Genomic DNA, 23,423 nt, shown 5'->3' on the forward strand with positions numbered 1-23,423 from the left:
TAGTCAAGCCTCATCATTTAAGTAAATCCACTTGATTCCCTTAGGCATGGTGGTATCCTGACCCATTTCCCATGGAACAGTCGGGTCAAGGGCTATCCTTGCCTTGACAGCATCCCAATCAAATTTCATGAAACGCATGTCCTCCTCAGCCTTTTTGTACCCATCAGGCTGATCGGATTTATGCGGAAGCTGCAAAATGTCCTCAATGGCCTCTTTAGTGACCAGAATCTGCTTCCCTCTTAGGATCACTGCATCTAGGGAAGTGTTGAAGTAATTGCAGTAAAATTCCCTTACCCAAGATGCATTGACCGCTATAAGTTTTCTCTCCAAGAAGAACCAGCCTCTGTCTTTGATCTGATCAGAGGTGTATTGCTGGAGTTCTTTTGGAATTTTCAGAGTCCGCTCTAAGTACAAGTTCCTAGAGGTTGCAAACGCCGGATATTTCAACTCGCAGTATCGGTTTGCAAATGATGAGCGGATATTTTATACGCTTTTTGGGGATAATTTCATGTAGATTTTAGTATGTTTTAATTAGTTTTTAGTTAAATTTTATTAGTTTTTAGGCAAAAATCATATTTCTGGACTTTACTATGAGTGTGTGTATTTTTCTGTGATTTCAGGTATTTTCTGGCTGAAATTGAGGAAGCTGAGCAAAAATCTGACTTAGGCTGAAAAAGGACTGCTGATGCTGTTGGATCCTGACCTCCCTGCACTCGAAATGGATTTTCTGGAGCTACAGGAGTCCAATTGGCGCGCTCTCAACGGCGTTGGAAAGTAGACATCCAGGGCTTTCCAGCAATATATAATAGTTTATACTTTGCGCGAAGATAGACGACGTAACTTGGCGTTGAACGCCAAGTACATGCTGCTGTCTGGAGTTAAACGCCAGAAACACGTCATGATCCGGAGTTGAACGCCCAAAACACGTCATAACTTGGAGTTTAACTCCAAGAAAAGCCTCTACTCGTGGATAGCTTTAGTCTCAGCCCCAGCACACACCAAGTGGGCCCCAGAAGTCGATTTCTGCACCAATTATCTTAGTTTACTCATATTCTGTAAACCTAGGTTACTAGTTTACTATTTAAACAACTTTTAGAGAATTATTCTATACCTCATGACATTTTCAGATCTGAATTACATACTTTTTGATGGCATGAGTCTCTAAACTCCATTGTTGGGGGTGAGGAGCTCTGCAGCGTCTCGATGAACTAATACAATTCCGTTATTTTCCATTCAAACACGCTTGTTCTTATCTAAGATGTTCATTCGCGCTTAACTGTGGAGAAGGTGATGATCCGTGACACTCATCACCTTCCCCAAACCATGAACGTGTGTCTGACAACCACCTCCGTTCTACATCAGACTGAATGAGTATCTCTTAGATTCATTACACAGAATCTTCGTGGTATAAGCTGGATTGATGGCGGCATTCATGAGAATCCGGAAGGTCTAAACCTTGTCTGTGGTATTCCGAGTAGGATTCTGGGATTGAATGACTGTGACGAGCTTCAAACTCCTGAAGGCTGGGCGTTAGTGACAGACGCAAAAGAATCAATGGATTCTATTCCAACCTGATTGAGAACCGACAGATGATTAGCCGTGCTGTGACAGAGCATAGGAACGTTTTCACTGAGAGGATGGGAGGTAGCCATTGACAACGGTGACACCCTACATAGAGCTTGCCATGGAAGGAACCTTGCGTGTGGGAAGAGGATTTCAAGGAAAAGTAGAAATTCAAAGGACAAAGCATCTCCAAAACTCCAACATGTTTCTCATTACTGCACAACAAGTAACACTGTGATTCTCTTTTATTTTTATAATCAAATCTGGTAATTTCACTTTTAATCCTATTGGCCTCCTGACTAAGATTAATAAAATAAACATTGATTGCTTCAAGCCAATAATCTCCGTGGGATCGACCCTTACTCACGTAAGGTATTACTTGGACGACCCAGTGCACTTGCTGGTTAGTTGTGCGAATCACAATTTCGTGCACCAAGTTTTTGGCGCCGTTGCCGGGGATTATTGAGTTTGAACAATTGAAGGCATATTTTATTTCTTAGATTAGGAATAATTTATTGTTATTATAGAGTCATCAAACTTTGATAGGATAGTTTCTTTTCAAAAATTTCTTTTCAAAAATATTATTTTTCTTAATTAAGTGTTAATTTTTTGTGAGTTTAGTGTCTTATTCTAAGTTTGGTGTTAATTGCATATTTTATATTTTCTTTGAAAATCTCGTGTTAGTGTTCTTGGTTCTTCCTTGATTTTTAAGTTGTTCTTGATAATTGGTTATACCCTTTGGAACCTTTTTCAAAAATAATTTTTCTTGATTTAATCTTGTGCCAAACTTTAAGTTTGGTGTTTTCTTGTTAATCTTTCTTTAATTTTCGAAAATTTGTCTTGGTTTTCTAAAAATTTTAAGTTTGGTGTTCTTTCTTTTGTTCCTGGTGTTCTTGTGAATCTTCAAGGTGTTCTTGAGTTTTTCTTGTGTCTTGATCTTAAAATTTTTAAGTTTGGTATTCCTTGGTGTTTTCCCTCAAAAAATTTTCGAAAATAAGGAGCACTAAATCTAAAAATTTTAAGTCTTGTGTCTTTTGTGTGTTTTTTTTCTCTTTCATCATAAAATTCAAAAAAAAATTTATTTTCTAACCAATTTTAAAACTACATTTTCGAAATTTTTAATATAAAATCCAAATTTCAATTTCAAATTTTTCGAAAAATTTTCACAAAGTATTTTCAAAATATTTTTCATATATTCCATTTTTAGTTATTCCACTATTATAAAATAAATAATATCAACATACATATCATCACTCTTGTATTCCATTATGGAAGTAAGTATGAATGGACAAGACAAGAGAACTCTGGGGTCATATGCTAACCCCACTACTGCTTCATATGGGAGTAGTATCTGTATACCCTCCATTGGAGTTAGTAGCTTTGAGCTGAATCCTCAGCTCATTATCATGGTGCAGCAAAACTGCCAGTATTCTGGTCTTCCACATGAAGAACCTACAGAATTTCTGGCACAATTTTTACAAATTGCTGACACAGTACATGATAAGGAAGTGGACCAAGATGTCTACAGATTATTACTGTTTCCATTTGCTGTAAAAGATCAAGCTAAGAGGTGGTTAAATAACCAGCCTAAGAACAGCATAAAAACATGGAAGCAGCTGTCAGAAAAATTCCTGAATCACTATTTCCCTCCAAAACGGATGACACAGCTAAGGCTAAGCATCCAAGGCTTCAAACAAGGAGATAATGAATCTCTTTATGATGCCTGGGAGAGACACAGAGAGATGCTAAGAAAATGCCCCTCTGAAATGTTTTCGGAATGGGTGCAATTAGACATCTTCTACTATGGGCTTACAGAAAAAGCTCAGATTTCTCTAGACCACTCAGCTGGTGGATCTATACATATGAGAAAAACAAATGAAGAAGCTCAAGAGCTTATTGATACAGTTGCCAGAAATCAGCATTTGTACCTAAGCAGTGAATCTTCTGTGAAAGAAGAAGCTAAAACAGTAACTGCTGAACTCAGTCCGGTGGATCAGGCTAATGAATTCAATCAGCAATTAGATTTTCTAACTCAGCAGCTAGCCGAATTCAAGGAAATATTACAGGAAACAAGAATGGCTAACAGGAACATGGAAGTACAATTAAAGCAGACAGAAAAGCAACTGTCAAAACAAATAACAGAAGAATGCCAAGCAGTTCAATTAAGAAGTGGGAAAACATTAAATACCTCACTTCAAAGCAGCAGGAAACCAAGAAATGAACAAGAGGATACTCAAAATCCCTCTGAGGACAATCAGAGCCCAGAGAGGAACAAAGCTGGCGCTGAACGCCCAGACCATGCTCATTCCTGGCGTTCAACGCCAGAAACAAGCATGAATCTGGCGTTGAACGCCCAAAAGGGGCATGGTTCTGGCGTTCAAACGCCAGTAACAAACAAGGAAGTGGCGTCTAACGCCACTCCAGCTCCCACCACTGGCATTCAAATGCCAATGGGGAATCAGTCACATACAAGTGCTGACCTTTCTAAAAAGGCTTCCCAACCTACTCCTGTAGGTGATAAACCTGCAGCAACTAAGGTTGAGGAATACAAAGCCAAAATGCCTTATCCTCAAAAACTCCGCCAAGCGGAACAGGATAAGCAATTTGCCCGCTTTGCAGACTATCTCAGGACTCTTGAAATAAAGATTCCGTTTGCAGAAGCACTTGAGCAAATACCTTCTTATGCTAAGTTCATGAAAGAGATCTTAAGTCATAAGAAAGATTGGAGGGAAACTGAAAAAGTTTACCTCACTGAAGAATGCAGTGCAGTCATTCTGAAAAGCTTACCTGAGAAGCTTAAAGATCCTGGGAGCTTTATGATACCATACACATTAGAGGGTACTTGTACCAAGCAAGCTTTATGTGATCTTGGGGCAAGTATCAACTTAATACCTGCATCTACTATCAGAAAGCTTGGTTTAACTGAAGAAATTAAACCAACCAGGATATGTCTGCAACTTGCTGATGGCTCCATTAAATACCCATCAGGCGTGATTGAAGACATGATTGTCAAGGTTGGGCCATTTGCCTTTCCTACTGACTTTGTGGTGCTGGAAATATGAGGAGGAGTTCAAGTTGAATGTTGTCAAAGCCATGCAACATCCAGACACCCCAAATGACTGCATGAGTGTTGATATTATTGACTCTCTGGTAAGAGAGGTCAATATGGCTGAGAGTCTCGAATCAGAGCTAGAGGACATCTTTAAAGATGTTCAGCCTGAATTGGAGGAATCAGAGAAGATAATAGGACCTCTGAAAATCCCTCAAGAAGAGGAGAAACCTCCAAAACCCGAACTCAAACCATTACCACCATCCCTGAAATATGCATTTTTGGGAGGAGGTGATACCTTTCCTGTAATTATAAGCTCTACCTTAGAGCCACAGGAAGAGGAAGCACTAATTCAAGTGCTAAGGACACACAAGACAGCTCTTGGGTGGTCCATCAGTGATCTTAAGGGCATTAGCCCAGCCAGATGCATGCACAAGATCTTACTGGAGGATGACGCCAAGCCAGTGGTTCAACCACAAAGGCGGCTGAATCCAGCTATGAAAGAAGTGGTGCAGAAGGAGGTCACTAAATTACTAGAGGCTGGGATTATTTATCCTATTTCTGACAGCCCCTGGGTAAGCCCTGTCCAAGTTGTCCCTAAGAAGGGAGGCATGACAGTGGTTCATAATGAAAAAAATGAACTGGTTCCTACAAGAACAGTTACAGGGTGGCGTATGTGTATTGATTATAGAAGACTCAATACAGCCACCAGAAAGGATCATTTTCCTTTACCATTCATAGACTAAATGCTAGAAAGACTACCAGGTCATGAATACTACTGCTTCTTGGATGGATATTCAGGTTATAATCAAATTGCAGTAGATCCCCAGGATCAGGAGAAAACGGCGTTCACATGCCCATCTGGAGTATTTGCATACAGAAGGATGCCATTTGGCCTGTGCAATGCACCGGCAACCTTTCAGAGGTGCATGCTCTCCATTTTCTCTGATATGGTGGAAAAATTTCTGGAAGTCTTCATGGATGACTTTTCAGTATTTGGAGACTCATTCAGCTCATGCCTTAACCATTTAGCACTTGTTCTGAAAAGATGCCAAGAGACTAACCTGGTTTTAAACTGGGAAAAATGTCACTTTATGGTGACTGAAGGAATTGTCCTTGGGCACAAAATTTCGAACAAGGGAATAGAGGTGGATCAAGCTAAGGTAGAAGTAATTGAAAAATTACCACCACCTGCCAATGTTAAGGCAATCAGAAGCTTTCTGGGGCATGCAGGATTCTATAGGAGGTTTATAAAGGATTTTTCAAAAATCGCCAAACCTCTGAGCAACCTGCTAGCTGCTGACACGCCATTTATCTTTGATGAAGAGTGTCTGCAGGCATTTGAGACTCTGAAAGCTAAATTGGTTACAGCACCAATCATCTCTGCACCAGACTGGACTTTACCATTTGAGTTGATGTGTGATGCCAGTGACCATGCCACTGGTGCAGTGTTGGGACAAAGGCATGACAAGCTTCTGCACGTCATTTATTATGCTAGCCGTGTTCTAAATGACGCACAGAAGAACTACACAACCACAGAAAAAGAGCTACTTGCAGTGGTCTACGCCATTGACAAATTCAGATCCTATTTAGTAGGATCAAAAGTGATTGTGTACACTGACCATGCTGCTCTTAAATATCTACTCACAAAGCAGGATTCAAAACCTAGACTCATCAGATGGGTGTTGCTTCTGTAAGAGTTTGATATAGAAATAAGAGACAGAAAAGGGACAGAGAATCAAGTGGCAGATCACCTGTCCCGAATAGGACCAGTGGAAGGGGCGTCCCTCCCTCTCACTGAGATCTCTGAAACCTTTCCGGATGAGCAGTTGTTTGCCATCCAGGAAGTGCCATGGTTTGCAGACATTGCAAACTACAAGGCAGTGAGATTCATACCCAAAGAGTACAGTAGGGTGCAATCAAAGAAATTAATCACAGATGCAAAGTACTATCTTTGGGATGAACCATATCTCTTCAAGAGATGTGCAGACGGAGTAATCCGTAGATGTGTGCCTAAAGAAGAAGCACAGAAGATCCTTTGGCACTGCCATGGATCACAGTACGGAGGACATTTTGGAAGTGAGCGAACAGCCACAAGAGTCCTCCAAAGTGGCTTCTACTGGCCCACTCTCTACAAAGATTCCCGAGCTTTTGTGCTCAATTGTGACAGTTGCCAAAGATCAGGCAACCTACCCCACAGTTATGCCATGCCTCAACAGGGAATCTTGGAGATTGAGTTGTTTGATGTATGGGGTATTGACTTCATGGGACCTTTCCCACCATCATACTCAAACACCTATATTCTGGTGGCAGTGGATTATGTATCCAAGTGGGTGGAGGCTATTGCAACACCCACTAATGACACTAAAACAGTGTTAAAGTTCCTCCAGAAATATATCTTCAGCAGATTTGGTATCCCTAGAGTGTTAATCAGTGATGGGGGCACTCATTTCTGCAATAAACAGCTTTACTCTGCTCTGGTGCGTTATGGAGTTAGCCACAGGGTAGCTACTCCATATCACCCACAGACTAATGGGCAAGCTGAAGTCTCAAATAGAGAACTCAAAAGAATCCTGGAACGGACTGTAATTAACCGTAGAAAGGATTGGGCAAGGAGCTTGGATGATGCTCTGTGGGCATACAGAACAGCATTCAAGACCCCTATAGGGACCTCTCCATACCAGCTTGTGTATGGAAAGGCATGTCACTTGCCAGTGGAACTGGAACATAAGGCCTACTGGGCAACCAGATTCCTAAACCTTGATGCCAAATTAGCTGGAGAAAAACGATTGCTTCAGTTAAATGAGCTAGAGGAATTTAGACTCAATGCTTTCGAGAATGCAAAGATTTATAAAGAGAAAGCGAAAAGATGGCATGATAAGAAATTGTCATCCAGAGTCTTCGAGCCGGGGCAGAAAGTTCTGCTATTTAATTCTAGGCTCAAATTATTTCCCGGGAAATTAAAATCCCGGTGGAGAGGTCCATATGTCATTACAAGTGTATCACCATATGGATACGTAGAGCTTCAGGATAATGACTCTAACAAAAAGTTCATTGTTAATGGACAGAGAATTAAACATTATCTTGAAAGTAACTTCGAGCAAGAATGCTCAAAACTGTGACTTGATTAGAGCTCAGTGGTAGTCCAGCTAAAGACAATAAAGAAGCGCTTGCTGGGAGGCAACCCAGCCATTTACAAAGTTTATTTACTAATTAAATAAATTTCCTTTTTTTACAGGTATGTGTCCAAGTATCTTCAAAGGGTAAAAATAGCAATTGATTGAATTCACAGAGTTACAGGGAAATTTGGAAGCTCACTGGCGTGAAAAAGCCAGTAAGAAACATTTTGGGCGTTGAACGCCCAAAAGAAGCACCCACTGGGCGTTCAACGCCAGTAAGGGTAGCCATCTGGGCGTTAAACGCCAGAAAGGAGCATCTTCTGGGCGTTGAACGCCAGAAAGAAGCACCTTCTGGGCGTTTAACGCCAGATTGTTAGCATCCTGTGCGTTCAGAAAAACGCCCAGTGACAAAGGACTTCCTGGCGTTCAACGCCATAAAGAAGCATCAGCTGGGCGTTGAACGCCCAGGAGAAGCAGCATTTGGGCGTTAAACGCCCAAAACATGCATCGTTTGGGCGTTTAACGCCAGGATGGTGGGGAGGAGGTAAAATTCGTTTTTCTTTACAATTTTTCTAAATTTTTATGTTTCAATTCATGATTTCTTGCATAAACATGTTTCAAAATGTCATTCTTCAAAATCAAATTAGTTTTCTAAGAACCCTAATTTCTAAAATCCCTTTTTCAAAAATATCAAATGTATCTTAATTTATAAACACAAATCTTTTTCCAATCCAATTCTTTTTCAAATATTTTTAATTTCTTCTCATATCTTTTTAAACTCATCTTATCTTTTTTCGAAACTGCCTCTCCTTCTATTCCTCTCCTTTCCTTTCTTTTGCTTGAGGACAAGCAAACCTCTAAGTTTGGTGTGATTTGCCATGATCACTGAGCTAAAACTCATCAAGATCATGGCACCTAAGGGAACAGGAAGAGCAAGGATGTGAACTTAAGGGAGCTGAAGCGTCAGAAATTAATTCTTGAAGGCACCCCACAGACTAGAGGAACATCCACTTCCCAAAATACAGGTTGTTAAGTTCTAATTCTAGCTTTAACTCTGTGATAGTATTATTATAGGATTTTACCTTAGAAGTTATATAGGAGTAGTAGTAATTAGCATATCTATTTTGGCTTTATTTCCAATTAAGTTATAACTTATTTTTCTCATCATCATCAAACATGAATAAAATAGTAGATTTGTAGAATAAAGAGGCAATTTAATTTTTTCGAGTTCTTAATAAGGCAAATTCTAATTATTTATATGTGGTGGCAATACTTTTTGTTTTCTGAATGAATGCTTGAACAGTGCATATTTTTTATATTGAATTTTATGAATGTTAAAATTGTTGGCTCCTGAAAGAATGATGAACAAGAGAAATGTTATTGATGATCTGAAAAATCATGAAATTGATTCTTGAAGCAAGAAAAAGCAGTGAAAAAAAAAATTTCTTGCGGAAAAAAAAAATAATATTTGGATCAAAAGGAATAAAAGCCAAACAGCCCTTAAAACCAAAAGGCAAGGGTGAAAAGGATCCAAGGCTTTGATCATTAATGGATAGGAGGGCCCAAGGAAATAAATCCAGGCCTAAGCGGCTAAATCAAGCTGTCCCTAACCATGTGCTTGTGGCATGCAGGTCCAAGTGAAGAGCTTGAGACTGAGTGGTTAAAGTCGTGATCCAAAGTAAAAGAGTGTGCTTAAGAACTCTGGACACCTCTAATTGGGGACTCTAGCAAAGCTGAGTCACAATCTGAAAAGGTTCACCCAATTATGTGTCTGTGGCATTTATGTATCCGGTGGTAATACTGGAAAACAAAGTGCTTAGGGCCACGGCCAAGACTCATAAAGTAGCTGTGTTCAAGAATCAACATACTAAACTAGGAGAATCAATAATACTATCTGAATTCTGAGTTCCTATGGATGCCAACCATTCTGAATTTCAAAGGATAAAGTGAGATGCCAAAACTGTTCAGGAGCAAAAAGCTACTAGCCCCGCTCATCTAATTAGAATCTGAGCTTCACTTGAAACTCTGAGATATTATTGTTTCTTAATTTCTTTTCATCCTATTTTATTTATCTAGTTGCTTGAGGACAAGCAACAGTTTAAGTTTGGTGTTGTGATGAGCGGATATTTTATACGCTTTTTGGGGATAATTTCATGTAGATTTTAGTATGTTTTAATTAGTTTTTAGTTAAATTTTATTAGTTTTTAGGCAAAAATCATATTTCTGGACTTTACTATGAGTGTGTGTATTTTTCTGTGATTTCAGGTATTTTCTGGCTGAAATTGAGGAAGCTGAGCAAAATCTGACTTAGGCTGAAAAAGGACTGCTGATGCTGTTGGATCCTGACCTCCCTGCACTCGAAATGGATTTTCTGGAGCTACAGGAGTCCAATTGGCGCGCTCTCAACGGCGTTGGAAAGTAGCCATCCAGGGCTTTCCAGCAATATATAATAGTCTATACTTTGCGCGAAGATAGACGACGTAACTTGGCGTTGAACGCCAAGTACATGCTGCTGTCTGGAGTTAAACGCCAGAAACACGTCATGATCCGGAGTTGAACGCCCAAAACACGTCATAACTTGGAGTTTAACTCCAAGAAAAGCCTCTACTCGTGGATAGCTTTAGTCTCAGCCCCAGCACACACCAAGTGGGCCCCAGAAGTGGATTTCTGCACCAATTATCTTAGTTTACTCATATTCTGTAAACCTAGGTTACTAGTTTACTATTTAAACAACTTTTAGAGAATTATTCTGTACCTCATGACATTTTCAGATCTGAATTACATACTTTTTGATGGCATGAGTCTCTAAACTCCATTGTTGGGGGTGAGGAGCTCTGCAGCGTCTCGATGAACTAATACAATTCCGTTATTTTCCATTCAAACACGCTTGTTCTTATCTAAGATGTTCATTCGCGCTTAACTGTGGAGAAGGTGATGATCCGTGACACTCATCACCTTCCCCAAACCATGAACGTGTGTCTGACAACCACCTCCGTTCTACATCAGACTGAATGAGTATCTCTTAGATTCATTACACAGAATCTTCGTGGTATAAGCTGGATTGATGGCGGCATTCATGAGAATCCGGAAGGTCTAAACCTTGTCTGTGGTATTCCGAGTAGGATTCTGGGATTGAATGACTGTGACGAGCTTCAAACTCCTGAAGGCTGGGCGTTAGTGACAGACGCAAAAGAATCAATGGATTCTATTCCAACCTGATTGAGAACCGACAGATGATTAGTCGTGCTGTGACAGAGCATAGGAACGTTTTCACTGAGAGGATGGGAGGTAGCCATTGACAACGGTGACACCCTACATAGAGCTTGCCATGGAAGGAACCTTGCGTGTGGGAAGAGGATTTCAAGGAAAAGTAGAAATTCAAAGGACAAAGCATCTCTAAAACTCCAACATGTTTCTCATTACTGCACAACAAGTAACACTGTTATTCTCTTTTATTTTTATAATCAAATCTGGTAATTTCACTTTTAATCCTATTGGCCTCCTGACTAAGATTAATAAAATAAACATTGATTGCTTCAAGCCAATAATCTCCGTGAGATCGACCCTTACTCACGTAAGGTATTACTTGGACGACCCAGTGCACTTGCTGGTTAGTTGTGCGAATCACAATTTCGTGCACCAAGTTTTTGGCGCCGTTGCCGGGGATTATTGAGTTTGAACAATTGAAGGCATATTTTATTTCTTAGATTAGGAATAATTTATTGTTATTATAGAGTCATCAAACTTTGATAGGATAGTTTCTTTTCAAAAATATTATTTTTCTTAATTAAGTGTTAATTTTTTGTGAGTTTAGTGTCTTATTCTAAGTTTGGTGTTAATTGCATATTTTATATTTTCTTTGAAAATCTCGTGTTAGTGTTCTTGGTTCTTCCTTGATTTTTAAGTTGTTCTTGTTAAGGTAAGTGGCATAAGGATAAGTTTCTAAGTAAAAAGCATTCAAATTAGAAGCTACAGGTAACTCATAACCAAACAAGGAAAACAGGTTGATGTTGATTCAGATAGATATAGAAATAGCAAAAATTGGAATCAAACATCAAAAATACAATTTATGAACCAGGAGATCAAAGAGAATAAGAATGTGTGCCCTGGCATTCATGAATTGGTTTGGGGGAATCTAAGGAAAGCACAGTTGAAAATGCCAAAACCAAGACAAGAATGGAAACATTTTACAGAAATTTGGGCAGCATTCCGGCTAAAATTGGATTGTCCCAGAAAATAAATAGCAACAAAATAGTTCACATGAATGAAAATTAAAACATAGCTGCAATCACATATAAGGAGTATGAACATGAAAAGGCAATGTAAAAAGTAGCATGAAACAAGAAAGTACAGCATATGAACAATAGCAACATCATAGAAACATCAAAATTACGAAAATCATAAAGCAAGAAACACGAACAGTGCAATTATCAGGCTTAAATCCACTAACCACATCCTAGGCTACCTAACAACCTAAAATCCACTACAACATGCATATCTAACTAACCTAATGATGAACATAAATAGAAAAAGATGAAATTAACTATGAATGAGAGAAGGGTGGAATTAAGGAGAGTGGGACAGAGAGGTGATTGGATAATAGTGGTGGTGGCGTCTGGCGCGACGAAGGAGGGTGGCGCGGCGGCGGTGGCTGCTGTTTGGGAGCAGGGAGGGAAAGGTAGGTGTAATGAGGGTATGGGGGGGATAGGGGAAGGAAGGGGGCGTGGGTGGCGCTAGGCGGTGACGGCGGCGCGGTGGTGGTGATTGTGGAGGGGGGCAGTGGCGGTGGAGGGTGGAAGAAGGAGGAAGAAGAAGAAAGAAGGGGGAAGGAAGGGGGATGGGTGGCGACGGGGTCTGGGTGGTCGGCGGGGTGGTGGACGAAATTGTGATCCATATTCTTTAAGTTGTACTCCTTGTACTTTTATGGAATTTAAAATTGGCACGAGTGAACACAACTCCGTTCAACTAACCAGCAAGTGTACTGGGTCGTCCAAGTAATAAACCTTACGTGAGTAAGGGTCGATCCCACAGAGATTGTTGGTATGAAGCAAGCTATGGTCACCTTGTAAATCTCAGTTAGGCAGATTAAATTGGTTTATGGTTTCGAAAATAGAAATAATAAGAAGAAATAATAAAAGGGATACTTATGCAGATTCATTGGTGGGAATTTCAGATAAGCGAATGGAGATACTGTATGGCTCAAGAACGCCTACTTTCCTATTGCTTCAACTCAATCCTTCTTACTCCTTTTCATGGCAAGCTGTGTATAGGGGTTCACCGTTCGACGATGGCTACTTTGTATCCTCTCTGGAAAATGGTCCTCTGCGCTGTCACTCGCATGGCTAATCGTCTGGAGGCATCACACTGGCCGAAGGCTACATCCCATCCTCGCAGTGAAAACTACGCTCACGCGCTCTGTCACAGCACGGCTAATCACTGGTTGGTTCCCGCTCCTGCTGGAATAGAATCCCTTGATTCTTTTGCGTCTGTCACTAACGCCCAGCACTTGCAAGTCTGAAGCACGTCACAGTCATTCATTACCGGAATCCTACTCGGAATACCACAGACAAGGTTAGACTTTCCGGATTCCCAGGATCCTACTCGGAATACCACAGACAAGGTGAGACTTTCCGGATCCTCATGAATGCCGCCATCTATCTAGCTTATACCACGAAGATTCTGTTGGGGAATCTAAGAGATACACATTCAAGCTCGGTTGCATGTAGAACGAAGGGGGTTGTCAATCACGTGCGTTCATAGGTGAGAATGATGATGAGCGTCACATAATCATCACATTCATCATGTTCTTGAGTGCGAATGAATATCTTGGAATAAGAATAAGAGAGAATTGAATAAAAAGTAATAGTAATTTGTATTGAAACTTGAGGTACAGCAGAGCACCACACCCTTAATCTATGGTGTGCAGAAACTCCACCGTTGAAAATACATAAGTAAAAGGTTCAGGCATGGCCGAATGGCCAGCCCCCTAAAACGTGATCAATAGCCTCTTAGGATGAAGAATAAAACAAAACTGAGACCAAAGATGTCTAATACATTAGTAAATCATCCTATTTATAATAAACTAGCTCCTAGGGTTTACATGAGTAAATAATTGATGCATAAATCCACTTCCGGGGCCCACTTGGTGTATGCTTGTGCTGAGCTTGATCAATCCACGAGCTGAGGCTTCTCTTGGAGTTGAACTCCGAGTTATGACGTGTTTTGGGCGTTCAACTCCGGATCATGACGTTTTTCTGGCGTTTAACTCCAGACAGCAGCATGTACTTGGCGTTCAACGCCAAGTTACGTCGTCAGTTTCCGAATAAAGTATGGACTATTATATATTTCTGGAAAGCTCTGGATGTCTACTTTCCAACGCCGTTGAGAGCGCGCCATTTGGAGTTCTGTAGCTCCAGAAAATCCATTTTGAGTGCAGGAAGGTCAGATTCCAACAGCATCAGCAGTCCTTTTGTCAGCCTTTTTCAGAGTTTTGCTCAAGTCCCTCAATTTCAGTCAGAATTTACCTGAAATCACAAAAAAACACACAAACTCATAGTAAAGTCCAGAAATGTGAATTTAACATAAAAACTAAGGAAAACATCCCTAAAAGTAGCTTCAACTTACTAAAAACTACCTAAAAACAATGCCAAAAAGCGTATAAATTATCCGCTCATCACAACACCAAACTTAAATTGTTGCTTGTCCCCAAGCAACTGAAAATCAAATAGGATAAAAGAAGAGAATATACTATAAATTCCAGAATATCAATGAATATTAATTATAATTAGATGAGCGGGACTTGTAGCTTTTTGCTTCTGAACAGTTTTGGCATCTCACTTTTTCCTTTGAAGTTTAGAATGATTGGCTTCTCTAGGAACTTAGAATTTTGGATAGTGTTATTGACTTTCCTAGTTAAGCATGTTGATTCTTGAACACAGCTACTTATGAGTCTTGGCCGTGGCCCTAAGCATTTTGTTTTCCAGTATTACCACCGGATACATAAATGCCACAGACACATGACTGGGTGAACCTTTTCAGATTGTGACTTAGCTTTGCTAAAGTCCCCAGTTAGAGGTGTCCAGAGCTCTTAAGCACACTCTTTTGCTTTGGATCACGACTTTAACCACTCAGTCTCAAGCTTTTCACTTGGACCTTCATGACACAAGCATATGGTTAGGGACAGCTTGATTTAGCCGCTTAGGCCTGGATTTAATTTCCTTGGGCCCTCCTATCCATTGATGCTCAAAGCCTTGGATCCTTTTTACCCTTGCCTTTTGGTTTTAAGGGCTATTGGCTTTTTCTACTGCTCTTTCTTTTTTTTTTTTCGCCATTCACTGCTTTTTCTTGCTTCAAGAATCAATTTCATGATTTTTCAGATCATTAATAACATTTCTCTTTGTTCATCATTCTTTCAAGAGCCAACAGTTTTAACATTCATAAACAACAAGATCAAAAGACATATGCACTGTTCAAGCATTCATTCAGAAAACAAAAAGTATTGTCACCACATCAATATAATTAAATTAAATTCAAGGATAAATTCGAAATTCATGTACTTCTTGTTCTTTTGAATTAAAACATTTTTCATTTAAGAGAGGTGAAGGGTTAATGGATTTTATTCATAGCTTTAAGGCATGGTTACATACTAATGATCATGAAGTAAAGACACAAAACATAGATAAACACAACATTAAAAACCGAAAATAGAAAGAAATAAAGAACAAGGAATGAATCCACCTTTAGTGAGGGTGGCGCCTTCTTGAAGGACCATTAATGTCCTTGAGCTCTTCTATATCTCTGAATTGTTGTAATTCAGTTTCTCTTAGTTTCCTCTTCAGAGTCTTTTCAGGTTCTGGATCAGCTTCAACAAGAATGTCTTTTTCCTTGTTCCTGCTCATATGAAAGAGAGGAGGAAAAGAAAAGGAAGAGGAATCCTCTATGTCATAGTAAAGAGGATCCTTATTATTAGTAGAAGAAGAAAGGGGATAATGGAAGGAGAGGGATGAATAGTCTGTATAAAGAGTAAGAATAGGGGAGGTGATAAGAGATGAAGAGAAGTGTTAGTAAATAAATAAATAAATAGAAGAAGATGAGAGAGGGATTTTCGAAAATATTTTTGAAAAGGAGTTAGTAATTTTTGAAAATTAAAGATAAGATAAGATTAAAATTAAAATTTAAAACAAAAAGAATTTTTGAAAAAGAGGTGAGATATTTTCGAAAATTAGAGAGGGAAAAGTAGTTAGGTGGTTTTGAAAAAGATAAGAAATAAACAACAAGTTAGTTAGTTGATTGAAAAAGATTTGAAATCAAATTTGAAAAGATAAGAAGATAAGAAGTTTAGATAAGATATTTTGAAATCAAAAAAAGATAAGATAAAAAGATAAAAAAAAATTTTTATTTTTTTTTTGAAAAAGATAAGATAAGAGATAAAAAAGATTTAATTTAAAAATTTGAAATTATTTACTTCACTAACAAGAAACTACAAGATAAGATTCTAGAACTTAAAGATTGAACCTTTCTTAGCAAGAAAGTAACAAACTTCAAATTTTTGAATCAAAACATTAATTATTGATTATATTTTCGAAAATATGATGTAAAAGATAAGAAAAAGATTTTGAAAAATATTTTAAAATAAAAAATTTCGAAAATTATAAAAAAATGAAAAAGATGTGATTTTTGAAAAAGATTTTGAAAAGATAAGATTTTTAAAATTGAAAATTTGACTTGACTTGTAAGAAACAACTAATTTTTAAAATTTTTTTACCAAGTCAATCCAAATTTTCGAAAATTTGGAGAAAATTAAGGAAAAGATATTTTTTTGAATTTTTTTGAATTTTTAATGATGAGAGAGAAAAACATAAAAATGACCCAAAACATGAAAATTTTGGATCAAAACACATGATGCATGCAAGAACACTATGAATGTCAAGATGAACACCAAGAACACTTTGAAGATCATGATGAACATCAAGAACATATTTTTGAAAAATTTTTAATGCAAAGAAAACATGCAAGACACCAAACTTAGAAATCTTTAATGTATGGACTCTAACAAACGAAAAATGCATATGAAAAATAACAAACAACACAAAGCAAGAAAACATCAAGATCAAACAAGAAGACTTGTCAAGAACAACTTGAAGATCATGAAGAACACCATGAATGCATGGGATTTTCGAAAAAATGCAAGAAAAATTTTTAAAGCATGCAATTGACACCAAACTTAAAAATTGACTCAAAACTCAAACAAGAAACACAAAATAATTTTTTTATTTTTATGATTTTATGAATTTTTTTGACTTTTTATTAATTTTTTCGAAAATAAAGTTTAGAAAAACGAAAAATAAAAGAAAAATTTTGAAAAAGATTTTTGAAAAGAAAATTACCTAATCTGAGCAACAAGATGAACCGTCAGTTGTCCATACTCGAACAATCCCCGGCAACGGCGCCAAAAACTTGGTGGACGAAATTGTGATCCATATTCTTTAAGTTGTACTCCTTGTACTTTTATGGAATTTGAAATTGGCACGAGTGAACACAACTCCGTTCAACTAACCAGCAAGTGTACTGGGTCGTCCAAGTAATAAACCTTACGTGAGTAAGGGTCGATCCCACAGAGATTGTTGGTATGAAGCAAGCTATGGTCACCTTGTAAATCTCAGTTAGGCAGATTAAATTGGTTTATGGTTTCGAAAATAGAAATAATAAGAAGAAATAATAAAAGGGATACTTATGCAGATTCATTGGTGGGAATTTCAGATAAGCGAATGGAGATACTGTATGGCTCAAGAACGCCTACTTTCCTATTGCTTCAACTCAATCCTTCTTACTCCTTTTCATGGCAAGCTGTGTATAGGGGTTCACCGTTCGACGATGGCTACTTTGTATCCTCTCTGGAAAATGGTCCTCTGCGCTGTCACTCGCATGGCTAATCGTCTGGAGGCATCACACTGGCCGAAGGCTACATCCCATCCTCGCAGTGAAAACTACGCTCACGCGCTCTGTCACAGCACGGCTAATCACTGGTTGGTTCCCGCTCCTGCTGGAATAGAATCCCTTGATTCTTTTGCGTCTGTCACTAACGCCCAGCACTTGCAAGTCTGAAGCACGTCACAGTCATTCATTACCGGAATCCTACTCGGAATACCACAGACAAGGTTAGACTTTCCGGATTCCCAGGATCCTACTCGGAATACCACAGACAAGGTGAGACTTTCCGGATCCTCATGAATGCCGCCATCTATCTAGCTTATACCACGAAGATTCTGTTGGAGAATCTAAGAGATACACATTCAAGCTCGGTTGCATGTAGAACGAAGGTGGTTGTCAATCACGTGCGTTCATAGGTGAGAATGATGATGAGCGTCACATAATCATCACATTCATCATGTTCTTGGGTGCGAATGAATATCTTGGAATAAGAATAAGAGAGAATTGAATAAAAAGTAATAGTAATTTGTATTGAAACTTGAGGTATAGCAGAGCTCCACACCCTTAATCTATGGTGTGCAGAAACTCCACCGTTGAAAATACATAAGTAAAAGGTTCAGGCATGGCCGAATGGCCAGCCCCCTAAAACGTGATCAATAGCCTCTTAGGATGAAGAATAAAACAAAACTGAGACCAAAGATGTCTAATACATTAGTAAATCATCCTATTTATAATAAACTAGCTCCTAGGGTTTACATGAGTAAGTAATTGATGCACAAATCCACTTCCGGGGCCCACTTGGTGTATGCTTGGGCTGAGCTTGATCAATCCACGAGCTGAGGCTTCTCTTGGAGTTGAACTCCGAGTTATGACGTGTTTTGGGCGTTCAACTCCGGATCATGACGTTTTTCTGGCGTTTAACTCCAGACAGTAGCATGTACTTGGCGTTCAACGCCAAGTTATGTCGGCAGTTTCCGAATAAAGTATGGACTATTATATATTGCTGGAAAGCTCTGGATGTCTACTTTCCAACGCCGTTGAGAGCGCGCCATTTGGAGTTTTGTAGCTCCAGAAAATCCATTTTGAGTGCAGGGAGGTCAGATTCCAACAGCATCAGCAGTCCTTTTGTCAGCCTTTTTCAGAGTTTTGCTCAAGTCCCTCAATTTCAGTCAGAATTTACCTGAAATCACAGAAAAACACACAAACTCATAGTAAAGTCCAGAAATGTGAATTTAACATAAAAACTAAGGAAAACATCCCTAAAAGTAGCTTGAACTTACTAAAAACTACCTAAAAATAATGCCAAAAAGCGTATAAATTATCCGCTCATCACGGGGTAGCGGCCGTTCGGTGATGGTAGCTGGGTGGTGGTGGTGTGATCGGAGAAGGAGAGAGGGAGGAGAGGGGTTTGGGGGGTGACGCGAATGGGTAGAGTTCGCGTGACTGGGGGGTTAGTAAATTTGAATCCACGCGATCGCGTAGGGCACGCGGTCGCGTGGCTGGGGTGAAATGGGGGTTGACACGATCGCTTGGATGACGTGATCGCATGGAATTGGTAAATAATGAATGGCGCGATCGCATAGGTGACGCGATCACGTCACTGGAAGTCGTGCGAAACGCACAATTCCAGCGTCGCTTCAGCGCAACTCTCTGTCTCCTTTGGGGTGGTGTGCTATCCACGCGACGCGATCGCGTCGCTCACGCTGTTGCGTGGGATTATTGTTTGTGCATGTGACACGATCACGTCAGGGACGCGACCGCGTGGTTCATTTTGTGTGAAACGCACAATGGCCACACGATTCCAGCCCAACTTTCTGAGTGTTGGATTTTTACGCCGATTTCCAGGTCACGCGACCGCGTGGATGACGCGGACGCGTGGAAGGTGTTTTGTCGCAACTGACGCGATCGCATGATCGATGCGGTCGCGTCGCACGCCTTCTTCTTTTTTTTATCTGATATACAGGTATGTAATTATGCAGTATGCAGTGCTAAATGCAATTGTTATGAATAACATCCAGGTTCAATAGAAATAAACAATATAAAATAAACAAAACGAAAGAAAATGGAAACAGGAGCGATCATACCATGGTGGGTTGTCTCCCACCTAGCACTTTTAGTTAAAGTCCTTAAGTTGGACATTAGATGAGCTTCCTGCTATGGTGGCTTATGCTTGAATTCGTCCAGAAATCTCCACCAGTGTTTGGAATGCCAGCATCCTCCGGGGTCCCAAATTAGGCATGTAAAGCTTCTAAGCAGCTTCAGACATATGCTCAGGCTCCCGGGGTGACGACTGTCGGAATAGATTCCAGGATCCCAATTTCTACTTTTACACCCGTTTCTGTCTTGATCTGTATTTTTCCAACCGGGTGGTAAGTGATCTGAATTCTCACTGTAATGACCAAACAGCTTCCGAGATCCGTTTAACTGAGCTTGACACCAATCCTTGCACCTCAAATTGAAGTGTGAAACCTTGTTGAGTCTTGCGCACCAGCTCTGAATGCGAGTCATTTTCCTTTTTCTCTTAAAGCAGCAAAGAGCTCTAAGCTGGCCATCTGTTTCAAGCAAACCATATTCAAGTGGAAAAGTAAAGATAAGCGTCAAGGATTTTACCCACTTGAAGTCTGTGTTGGTTGGCAGTGGCCTTGGAATCAGTGTTTTTAGTGATTCTGCAAGCTCTACTCCCTTGTGTTCTTCAGTGAATTCCTCCACTTCTATGCAAACCTTTTCCATTCCAGCCATGTCCTGGTCAAAGTCTTCCATATCTTCCTCATCACTTGAGTCATAATTAGGAGGTTGAGAAAAGTCGACCTCTGTATCATCTTCGTATTTACTTGGGAAAGATTCTTCTGTCTCAAAGAATTCACTTGCGGGTGCAAGTTCATCACTAGGAGGACTTGACTGGTGACTATCATCATCAAGGAAACATGCGTCTTGAGTTACTTCGTCCAGTTCTTCATAATATATCTGCATTGGAGGCTGTGCAACCTCCTCTTTAGCGTCAATTGTAACATCCTTGACGGGGTCTTCCATGACTCTGTATTTCCTAGGAGGTTCAGCATCTCCTAAATCTTCAACCAACTCTTCTTCTTCTACAATGACAGCGTCCTCTACTTGTTCCAGTACGAAGTTATGCTCTATGATGTCCACTGGAGTCTCTAGTGTCTTCTTCGTGTTGCGTTCTTTATTAGATTCTCCACATGAAGCCATGGGAGTCTGTTGAGTGTCTGAACATCTGGAAGATAATTGATTTATTGCTTGCTCCAGTTGGTGAAGGGTTGCATTGAACTGGTTTACTGATTCCTCAAAGCGAACCTGTGATTTTTGGCTTGATGGATATGGACATGATGCGTAGGAGAGTGGTGGTTCTTGGGAGTAATTGGATTGGCGTTGGGGCGGATAAGGATCATATGGTGGCGAATGGTGAAAGGAAGCTTGTGAGTGTGGTGGTTCGAAATTGTGTCGAGAGGATGGTCTCTGAGCACAGGGTGGGGCTTGTTGGTGGTTACAAGGCGGTCCACCAAATCTATCAGTTGGGCATGCATTGTAAAATGGTCTCTGTCCATAATATCTAGGAGGATGTTGTTGCCTAAAGGGTTGATCAGATCCTCATGGCTCCATCCATCTTTGATTGCTTAGACCTTGATGCATAGTCTTGTTTAGCTTCCATTCCTTGCAACAAAATTAGAACCAAACTCAAAGTGAGAGAGGTGAGAATTCATAGTAGCTATCAGAAATAAGAGGGAAGACAGAAAACAAATAAACAAGTAAAAGAAAAATATTTTTTTTTGAAAAATATTTACAATAACCAATAATAAGGCACACGTTTGCAATTCTCCGGCAACGGCGCCATTTTGAGGTTAGGATTTTCGCTAGTAAAGAATTTTATAAAGTCGTGTTGTAGATATAATTTCTAAACCAACAAAAATCCCTTCGTGCAAACATTTTGGTTGTCACAAGTAACAAACCCCTAAATAAATTGATAACCAAAGTATTTAAACCTCGGGTCGTCTTCTCAAGGAATTGCAGGGAGGTATGTTCTTATTATTGGTTATGAAGATTGTAAATCGGGGTTTTTAATGATGAGGAACAAGTAATTTAAATGGCAGGTAAAATAAATAAATAACTGTAAAGTAAACTTTTGGCAAGGTATGAGAAATTGGAAGTCCAGTCTTAGTTATCCTTATCAATGATAATGAAAATTGAATCTTAATTCCATTTTGTTAACCCTTACTAAGGCAAGGGAAGGTCAAGGGATTAATTAGTCTGATCTTCGAATCCTATTTATTTTCTAAAAAAAAAGATTGGGATTATTGAAGTTCAATAAAATTAGCAAAGATAACAATTGTCAATTGTGTTGAATTGGATAACTCCTGAGTTACTGATTTCTTAACCAAGACCAAAAGGGGAAAAGTAAATCTACTGGAATAAAAATGCCTTCAGATGGGAAGCAATAATCATGTAAATAAAAGAAAGCAATAATAACTGAAATACCTCAAATAATATTAATTCAAAGAAAATCATAACATGAATGTTGCATAAGCCAAATAGGCAACATAACTAATATAAGCATTAAAGTATCTGAAAATAAGAGATAAATATAAAGTAAAAGAATATTGAACCTGGGATTGAGAGTCACTCCTAAAACCTAAGAGAAATCCTAAATCCTAATCCTAAGAGAGAGAGGAGAGAACCTCTCTCCAAAACTAAATCTAAATCATGGAAAGTGACTAAAATTCGAGAGTCCCCTGAATGGATGCATTCCCTCACTTCATAACCTCTGGTCTATGCCTTCTAGACTTGGATTTGGGTAAAAAAAGACTTCAGAATTCGCTATGAGCATTTTCTGCAATTTCTGGTGCGTGGCTGGTGCACAAAATTGTGATCATCAATGGCGCCATCAACATGGTACGCTCAATTGTAATCTCAACTCTTTATCACAACTTCGCACAACTAACCAGCAAGTGCACTGGGTCGTCCAAGTAATAAACCTTACGCGAGTAAGGGTCGATCCCATGGAGATTGTTGGTATGAAGCAAGCTATAGTCATCTTGTAAATCTCAGTCAGGCGGATTCAAATGGTTATGGAGGATTAATGATTTAAAAGATAAATAAAACATAAAATAAAGATAGAGATACTTATGTAATTCATTGGTGAGAATTTCAGATAAGCGTATGGAGATGCTTTGTCCCTTCCGTCTCTCTGCTTTCCTACTGTCTTCATCCAATCCTTCTTACTCCTTTCCATGGCAAGCTGTATGTTGGGCATTACCGTTGTCAATGGCTACAGTCCCGTCCTCTCAGTGAAAATGTTCAACGCGCTCTGTCACAGCACGACTAATCAGCTGTCGGTTCTCGATCATGTCGGAATAGAATCCAGTGATTCTTTTGCGTCTGTCACTAACGCCCTACAATCGCGAGTTTGAAGCTTGTCACATTCATTCAATCCTTGAATCCTACTCAAAATACCACAGACAAGGTTTAGACCTTCCGGATTCTCTTGAATGCCGCCATCAATTCTAGCTTATACCACGAAGATTCTGATTAAGGAATCCAAGAGATATCCACTCAATCTAAGGTAGAACGGAGGTGGTTGTCAGGCACACGTTCATAGGTGAGAATGATGATGAGTCACGGATCATCACATTCATCAAGTTGAGGAACAAGTGATATCTTAGAACAAGAATAAGCTGAATTGAATAGAAGAACAATAGTAATTGCATTAATACTCGAGGTACAGCAGAGCTCCACACCTTAATCTATGG

The 23,423-nt window shown here is 39.4% G+C and overlaps 1 protein-coding gene across 1 annotated transcript; it reads right to left on the bottom strand.

Annotated features, from left to right (window-relative positions):
* Positions 1 to 3: 3 nt before the first annotated feature.
* On the bottom strand, positions 4 to 12,625 carry LOC130966104 (uncharacterized). The gene is made up of 2 exons (XM_057890870.1): positions 12,314 to 12,625; positions 4 to 354 (listed from the first exon to the last, which is right to left on the bottom strand). The coding sequence occupies exons 1-2, from the start codon at positions 12,623 to 12,625 to the stop codon at positions 4 to 6; spliced, it is 663 nt and encodes a 220-aa protein (XP_057746853.1).
* Between the last annotated feature and the right edge of the window lie 10,798 nt (positions 12,626 to 23,423).

This window comes from Arachis stenosperma, chromosome 3, assembly GCF_014773155.1.
Source record: "Arachis stenosperma cultivar V10309 chromosome 3, arast.V10309.gnm1.PFL2, whole genome shotgun sequence".
Classification (NCBI taxonomy): Eukaryota; Viridiplantae; Streptophyta; class Magnoliopsida; order Fabales; family Fabaceae; genus Arachis; species Arachis stenosperma.